This window comes from Crocodylus porosus, unplaced genomic scaffold (assembly GCF_001723895.1).
Source record: "Crocodylus porosus isolate Cpor-Errol unplaced genomic scaffold, CroPor_comp1, whole genome shotgun sequence".
NCBI lineage: Eukaryota > Metazoa > Chordata > Crocodylia > Crocodylidae > Crocodylus > Crocodylus porosus.
This window is the reverse complement of record NW_017728907.1, coordinates 44264091-44272523: the sequence shown is the minus strand read 5'-3', so window position 1 is coordinate 44272523 and position 8433 is coordinate 44264091. Positions and strand designations below refer to the sequence as shown.

The following is an 8433-nucleotide window of genomic DNA, read 5'->3' as shown; positions in this document are numbered from 1 at the left end:
GTAATGCATATACCTTGGGATATCCCCCAGAGCAACAGCTGAGGAGTGAGAGGCAGGTCCATGGGGGGGAAGAGGCCACAGAAAGGGGTCACAGTGGGTGGGGTGGAGGCCCTCCACGCTCTTGCGGTTTCCCGGCAGTGCTCCTTGGCTCTGTGCCCCCCCGGTGTAAGCTGCCTGGAGGACCAGGTCACTAGAACCTGAGCCTGGGCCGGGGAAGAACGAACAAAGGTGTCCTGCCACAGGACCGGTGCCCTTTGGGAGTGGGGGGCTCCATCGCAGGACTCCTGGGGAAATGGCCTCTCTGCCATGCGTTTTGTTGTTTTCTGTATTATGTTTTATCGAGTTGCTAGTGTGACTTCATTGTCAGAAGCTTGGAAGTTAAAATGTCCTTCAAGCATCCCTATGTACACCTCTTCCACAGACAGCTTGTCTAGATGGTCGGGAAGAGCTCATCTGTTCCCCGGCACCTACCTGTACAGTCTTCCCATCCCCTTGTGATGGAGCTGTTATTACCTGTTCCTAAAGTTTCTGGCCATGTAGGCTCCCAAATGAATGGAGCTGAGGCTAGACTTGAGAGGAGTAGGGGGCTTCCAGGAGGTTCCAGGCTGTTGTTTTATTGGTGTCTGGGGAAAGCATCTCTGAAAGTGTTTCCATACTCTTTTTTAAAGGGACCGGGAAATCATACCTGTTGAAGAAAATCCTGGGTTCGCTTCCACCAAAGAGCACCTATGCTACAGCCAGCACAGGAGTGGCTGCTTGCCACATTGGGGGTACCACACTGCATGCCTTCGCAGGTAATGAGGAGAATTTTCTGCCTGGAAGCTTAATCGGGGGCTTTGCTTGGGGGGGTATGGGAGAAGGGGTTATCATAAGGGGCCACCCAAGCTAAATGGCTTCTTAAGGAACATTCAGGTTAGAAAGGGCCAGGGAGCTCTTAGACTCTGGTTTCAGAAGCCAGGATAATGCTCTGTCCTCTCTCTTATGCGACCAGGCATTGGTTCTGGGAAGGCACCACTGGAGCAGTGTATTCAGTTGGCCCGAAGGCTGGGAGTGCGTCAACACTGGCTGGACTGCCAGCACTTAATTATCGATGAGATCTCAATGGTGGATGGCGAGTTCTTTGATAAGCTGGAGGCTGTGGCCAGGTAAGTTCAAGACTTTCATAGCAGGTAAAATTCCCTGTGTGTTTGGATTACTGTGTCATATGGCTAAGGTTGCTTCCCCACCCCTTCCCTCCTCTTGGTAGCTATGTCATGGGAAGGTTACTGATATGGTGGAGTAGGTGGGAAGCCCTGGAAGAGGATTGGTGCATGCGTTGGCCCCACCCCCTGTTTCCCTCTGCAGGGCTTCTTGGAAGGCTGGGTGATTCATTCTGTGGGAGGGTGGAAGTTGAATTTTGTTTCTAAATGGAAAAGGGGTACTTAGGACCTGGTGCTATATCCACAATCCCTGCTGTCTGGCAGCATTTGCTTATCCACCCTAATTTTTCCCATCCCTGCTGCACAGGCACTGGGTGGCTACTCCGCAGTGAAATGTTCACCGATTTAAAACCTGCTTGTGCCAGAATGAGTTTTCCTTATGTTCTGCAGGTTGCTGGCTCCACTCCTGGGCCTTGGTTCAGACAACCCAGTTCAGAACCTGTTTCCCTCTCTCTGCTGGGAAAGGGACAGCTTGTAGCTAGCCTGCAGCAGCTCATTTCTATGATTTTTTGGACTGCTACTGCTGTGCTCTTCCTTAGGCTGTTTGGGTCACCAGGCCAAACTTGTGACCCCTTGTGCCCAGACCATGTCCTGCATTTGCACTCACATCTCCTTGTAATGCATATACCTTGGGATATCCCCCAGAGCAACAGCTGAGGAGTGAGAGGCAGGTCCATGGGGGGGAAGAGGCCACAGAAAGGGGTCACAGTAAAATAAGACTTCTCAGAGCAACTCCACACTGTTCTGGGCTAATGCTGCACCACAGCAATGTGTCATGGGGTCTGGTTTAGCTCTGCTGATGGAAGGCAGAGCTCCTGCAGGGATTTCAGTGCAGGCTTGCACTGGGTGGACGTTCACATTGACTTTTTCTCACGTCCCCTGCAGAGCAGTCAGGAAGCGGGATGACCCCTTTGGAGGCATACAGCTGATTATCTGTGGGGACTTCTTGCAGCTGCCCCCAGTCTGCAAGGGCAACAACCAAATCAAGTTCTGCTTCCAGGTATGATGTCCTAGCCCTTGCCTCCACCTCAGGCTGCAGTCTCAGTCAGCTTGTGGTGAGCAAGTGATTTCTTTGCAGGCCAAGAGCTGGAGGAAGTGTATCTGTGTGAACATGGAGCTGACTGAGGTGCGGAGACAGACTGACAAGACCTTCATCTCACTCCTGCGTGCAGTCCGTCTGGGCAGGTGAGGCAGGCTCAGGGCCTGTCCCCACCAGTGCTTCAGATCTGGCTGCTTATCCTTGCATCCCATGAGTGCTGTGGTGGACAGTGAGGACAGCGGGGCTTGAATGTGCAGGCTCTCTTAACTTTCCTCCCACCAGCTTGCTCTGCCCAGGAGCTTTGGGGGAGGTTGCTGTTCTGCATCCATCATGTCCAGCTGATGCCTTTGGGCTTTGCTCCCTGCTGGTTCCTATTACCAGTGCCTCCCTGACTCTTCACCAGGTGCCCAGACGAGGTCACTTGGCAGCTGACCCAGACGGCTGCCAACAGGGTTGAGAAGGATGGGATTCTGGCTACGCGGCTCTGCACACACAAGGATGATGTGGAGCTGACAAATGAGAGGCGACTGCAGCAGCTGCCAGGTGATTGCCCCATGAGCAGTTCTTCTATGCAGGAGTTACAGTTGGGGTGAGGGCGACTGTGGGATCAGCCCTGCCTAGGGAGTCCCTGAATGCCTCTGTGATGTGGCAGTCTGAACTATGCCATCAGTGTTGTAGAATCCCAGCCTCATGGGTCATTTCGTCCAGCCCCTGTACAGTGGCAAAGTTCCTCATGCCCAGACCATCCCAGATAGAGGCAGTTCAGCCTTTGTCTTCAAAGGCCTCAGCAGAGTGATTCCAGGAACGCCTTTTCCAGGGAGTTTCCATCAGTTATGTGATTGGTGGTCCCTTGGAGTTGAGGATAATGTCCTTGGGTGACTGACGAGCCTGATTCTGGATGCACACGTTATTTGGCAATGAGAGCATGTTTTTGCGTAGGGGAGTGGGACTTGCAGCCCTGGGTTGGTTTCCTCCTCCTTCCTCCACTGCTGCCATTCTGCCTAGGTATCAAGTCATTGGCCTCAAAGTGGGGTGTGCCTTGGGCCAGGTGGCACCATGCCAAATGGTCAGCAGCTTGCTCCTCCCAGATGTTGGTGTCAATGGCTCTGTGCTTGAGGGCAACCTTGAGCATGTCTTTGTACCGTTTCCTTTGGCTGCTCTTTGAATGTTGGCCAACGGAGAGCTGGGAGAAGAGAATCTGGCGACGGGGTGGTTCTTGGACATCTGGATGTAGTGGCCTGTCCATTGGAGTTGATTTCTCAAGAGTGCTGGTGGACGCAGCTTTATGGAGATGCTCACGCTGGTCTGGTGGTCCTCCCATTTGATCTCTTCCAGTTTTCCCACAAGGATATCGTGGGACACTAGATTAAAAGCCTTTTGGAAGTCTAGGTATATAATGTCTACCTTGTCTCCCATGTCCAGGTGGTGAGAGACCTGGTCGTAGAAGAAGATGAGATTGGTAAAAGGAGATCTACCCAGGACATAGCCATACTGGGTGTTGTTCAGGCTCTGTAGGTTGTCTTGGTAGCCCGGAAGAAGTTATACATGTTATGCTGGTTGGCATAGCCCTGGATCATGTGCGCCTTCTCCACCCACCAGTTGTTCTTCGTGTCACAGATGCGTTGCTGTACCTCAGCCTTCAGCTGGTGGTACACTGCTGTCTTTCGCTGGGTTCATGGATGGCTTTGCCAGGCGATGAAGGCTGCATGCTTCTGCTTGAGGAGATTGTGAGTGTCAGACCAGTCCTGGTTCCGGCATGATGTGAACCCAATAGTCTGGGTGCCTAGAGACTAATACAAGTGATTGTTGCTAGCAAGATGGGACTCGCCTACTGATGGCAATGGATAAGGAGGGGCTGGAGTATACTGGTCAATCGGAGGATAAGCATGAATGCCCAAAACTGGACACAGTGCTCCAAGTGAGACCTCCATCAGTGCTGAACAGAGTGGAAGAAGTGCTTTCCTTGATTTTGTAAGTGCCACTCCTGTTAGTGCAACTCAGCAGGTCTTTTCTGCAACAGGAGCACATTGTTGTCTCATATTTGGCTTCTAGTCTGCTGTAATCCACCTTCTCTGCAGTATGCAGCCTGGCTGGTCATGCCAGTCTGTATTTGGGCTTGTGATTATTTTGGCCCAAGTGCAGGACTTTGCACTTGTCCTTTGGTCACCAGGGTTCAAAGAAGATTAATTTAAACTGGAACAGGTAAAAAGGATGAAGCTCTGTTGTGACAGAAGACTAAAAGAGCTTGGCTTGTTTAGCAGAGTAAGATGAAGGCATAAGATTGCTCTTTATAAACATTCATGTGGCGAATATCGGGGAGGGAGAAGAGCTATTTAAACTAAGTACTGACACAATATTACAAATGGGTTATGAACAAATATAGGTTGAAAATAAAAATGTTTCTAGTTAGCTTAGGAGAACTGTTCTGTGAGCAAAGACCCTGAATCTCTTTAAGATTTAAACACAGCAAGCTTATGGGGAGAGATGATATGATGGCATATGGCAGGGGTTGTCAACTGGGGGGTACTTGAGAAGGCCCCAGGGGCTATTGTGTGGCAGCAACATGAAGAATCGGGGCGGGGCCACCAGCACATTGCTGCGCCATGTGCCATACGCTGCCAGTACTTTTGTTTGTGGTGCTGCCATGCGCTGGTGGCACTTTGGGTTTTGCTGCCATGTGTAGGTGACACCCTCCCCCGCCTCGTTCATTGACTGGCTGCTGGGGGTACACTGACCAAAAAAGGTTGAAAACCCCCGGCATGGGAAATTCACAAGTCAGTAATTAAGGCATGGGATGTATGTATCCAGCTGTTTGCAATTCCTGTTTTAGGGTTGAATGGGCACTTTCTCCATGTAAGTGCACTAGGTGATCTCATGTTGCAGGGTTTTTTCTGGTTACCTGCAGGAACCAGGATTTTTTTTCCCCTTGTGAATGCTACTGGCTTTAGGATTGAATGAATGAGTTTATTTTCCTCAGAAGCACTAGAAATTGGATATTGTGAAAAGTGGGAGTTTTCTCTGGAATGCACCGGTACTCCTGCCAACATGTAATGGTTTCTCAGGTACCTGGTTGGAATGTCTTGCTTCTCCACGCTGGTCAAACCAATTGCCAGACTTAGGATCTGAAGGGATCTTTCCTACAGCTTAAATTGGTGAGGACTGTGGTAGGGTTTGTCTTTCTGTTGTGTCCTCGGATTCTTGGAGCATATACAAACCACTCACTCCTCTGCCAGTGCAGTGGCGATACCTTAGCTGTATGCTTATCTCCCTGGCTTTCTACCTGTGACAAGCAGCAGGGCAAGTTTGGTTTTGGTTCTGATGTGCTTTGTGGCTGTGGCTGTGGCATGTGAGGGGTTGGATTGGGCAGTATTTGGGATCTTTGGGTAAAGGGTCACCTGCAGGCACGGGGAATGTGACTTTATGGTTCAGGAGTGCTGCTCTTTCCACCCACCCCCTGCACACACAAGCCCATGTTCCTATGATGTGTTGCCTTTCCCTTCCAGGAGAGAGACGCTCCTTTGAGGCTGTGGACAGCGACCCCATGCTGGCCAAATTAATTGATGCCCAGTGCCCAGTAGGTCACCGCATTGAGCTGAAGCCTGGAGCCCAAGTAAGTGTTTGCACATGCTGTGGGCACCCAGGGCAGATGGAACGGGTGATTGGGGCAACCTGGGCAGGGTGCAAGGCCTGGGGCGAATCAGCCCATGCAGGGCCCCACCCTGACTCTGATCCCACAGGCCCCGGACTCGAAGAAGCTGCCGCTGCCGTTGGTAGTGGCGGTGGCAGGAGGAGAGGGGGTAGTGAATGGCTGGGCGCGGAACCAGTGCTCTGCTTGGCTCTGCGGGGCCCCGAGCGGTTGTCCTGATTTGTTCCCCGCTAGGGACAGACCTGGTCCCAGTGCAGTTATGGGCTGGGTGTGGAGTGGGACAGAGCTCAGACAGCTGTTGCATGCATTCCTAGTGTCCTTCCTGCCCAGAATCTGATACAGACAGAAGAGATCCACTGGGCTCAGTCTGAAGATGCCAGCATCCTTTAAGCATTGGACTCGGGTGACTCTTCTCTATGGACCTGATTGTTTCCTGCTGGGCTGCAGGAAACCTGGCATGTGGGGTGGAGGCAAGCAGACTAGCTCTGTGCTAGTCAAAATCAGATCTGCTCAGCTCCCAGCTGAGATGAGCAGCCCATTCTGGCCTGTCTGTGGGTAGCAGGAAAGCTCAAACTCAAAGTGCTGTAGGCACCATGTGCTTCAGCTTTGCTCTTTCATTGCTGTTGGATAGGGTTTGTGGGGGCCCCACAGGGCAATGTGCAGTGGCCCTGTGCTGTACAAACCAGGAGGCTCCTTTCTTGGCCATTCCCAGGTGCTTCAAAGCCCCATAACTAAAGTAGTGTGGGAACAGGGCAAGAGTGGCAGTTGCATGATGGGGCTGCGGCCAGAACCTGCTCACAAACACCTGACAGCATCTTTCCAGGATTGGCTCTTGCAGCGACTGTGGCTGAGGATCTGGCAGTGAGGTGGGGGCTTCAGGATGGGTACCATCCAGTCCTGTTGAGCCCTGCAGCAGCCTTGGCCATCTGCCACACTGTGGTGCTTGTCTAGGATGAGGCGTGAGGGAGGCAGGGAGTTGAATGTTCCTGCAAGGCAGGACCATGAGTAGACTCCTCCAGGCATCTTCCTTCTCTACCACCAGGTGATGCTTACCAAGAATTTGGATGTGTCTCGGGGCCTGGTGAATGGGGCACGAGGGGTTGTTGTTGAATTTGAAGCTGGAGGGAAAGGTGAGTTGTTGTATGATGTGCTTATGGCTACTTTCACTGCTGCTGGGAGAGAGTGTGGAAGCAGCCTTTTTCACCGAGTGAGGCTCTCCCCACCCTGAGAGCCAGAGCTGGGCCCTGTCCCCAGCCAGGGTGGCTTGTCAGGGTAGCTGCGTGTCCTCGTCATTCTATGCATGGCTGTGTTCACTCACTCCAGCTGTGTGTGCTACTACTTTTTCCAGCAATGCAGCTTTTTGCAGGCAGAGTCCTGCAAAATCTCTGGCTTAAGGCCATCATCTTCTGTGTGCCTTTTTCAGGAGTGCGTTACTCCAGCAACAGCTAGTCTGAGAGTGGAGAGGAGCCCAGACTATGTGTGTCCATACAGCCCTGAAGCCTGGAAAGTGGGAGGGCAGGGATGGGGGACTGGATACAGGAATTCCTGCTCTGACTACCCTGTCCTTGTCCTTGCAGGGCTACCTAGGGTGAGATTTCTTTGTGGGGTCACAGAGGTCATCAAGCTGGAGCGATGGATCTTCAAAGGGCCTTCTGGAGTTCATCTGAGTCGCCAGCAGTTGCCCCTAAAATTGGCCTGGGCTATTTCCATCCACAAGAGCCAGGTTAGTGTACTTGCACTGGGATTCTCTGTCACAGGCTGGGTGAGAAGGAAGACCAGAGGTGCCTGTCTAGGCTGTAGGGAAAGGAAGCTCTGTCTCACATGGATGTCATAGAATCATAGAAGTGGGGTCGGAGGGGACCTTGTAGATCTTAAAGTCCGACCCCCTGCCTGGGCAGGAGAAAAACTGGGCTCAAATGACTCCAGCCAGGTAGGCATCAAGCCTCTTCTTAAAGACCCTCAGGGTAGGAGCCAGCACCAGTTCCCTTGGAAGTTGGTTCCAGATCCTAGCCGCCTTGACTGTGAAGTAGTTCTTACAGATGTCTAATCTAAACCTCCTCTCCAACAACTTGTGGCCGTTATTCCTTGTTATGCTGGGGGGCGCTTGGGAAAGAAGGTCTCTCCAAACCCTTCTGGTCCCCCTCAGTGAGTCTATAGACGGTCACCAGGTCCCCCTCAGCCGTCTCTTGTGAAGGCTGAACAGGTTCAGGTCCCGCAGTTTCTCATTGTAGGGTCTGCCCTGTTGTCCCCAGATCATATGAGTGGCCTCCTTTAGACCCTCTCACTGTTGTTCACATCCCTCCTAAAATGGGGCACACAGAACTGGACACAGTACTCCAGCTGCAGCCTGGCCAGTGTCACATAGAGGGGGAGGATCATTACCTTGGCCCTACTTGAGATGCACCCATGGGTGCATGACAAGGTCTGGTTAGCCTTGCCAACTGTGGCCTCGCATTGTTGGCCCATGTTCATCTTGGAGTCAGTAATGACTCCAAGATCCCTTTCTGCCTCCGTGCTCTCAAGAAGGGAGTTTCCCATCTTATAAGTGT

At 52.1% G+C, this 8433-nt stretch overlaps 1 protein-coding gene and 1 long non-coding RNA gene across 2 annotated transcripts in view; both read left to right on the top strand.

Moving 5' to 3' along the window:
* Positions 1-8433, top strand: part of PIF1 (PIF1 5'-to-3' DNA helicase) — an 18573-nt gene that overhangs the window by 941 nt on the left and 9199 nt on the right. The window contains exons 2-9 of the mRNA XM_019530610.1: positions 669-794; positions 992-1145; positions 2085-2199; positions 2278-2384; positions 2642-2781; positions 5742-5848; positions 6927-7014; positions 7462-7607. Of these exons, the coding sequence (XP_019386155.1) occupies positions 669-794; positions 992-1145; positions 2085-2199; positions 2278-2384; positions 2642-2781; positions 5742-5848; positions 6927-7014; positions 7462-7607 (983 nt within the window). The remainder of the gene's footprint in view (positions 1-668; positions 795-991; positions 1146-2084; positions 2200-2277; positions 2385-2641; positions 2782-5741; positions 5849-6926; positions 7015-7461; positions 7608-8433) is intronic.
* The window catches only part of LOC109307374, a 5420-nt gene continuing 4608 nt past the window's right edge, over positions 7622-8433 (top strand). Inside the window, exons 1-2 of the long non-coding RNA XR_002100254.1 lie at positions 7622-7711; positions 8408-8413. This is a non-coding gene — a long non-coding RNA (uncharacterized LOC109307374). The remainder of the gene's footprint in view (positions 7712-8407; positions 8414-8433) is intronic.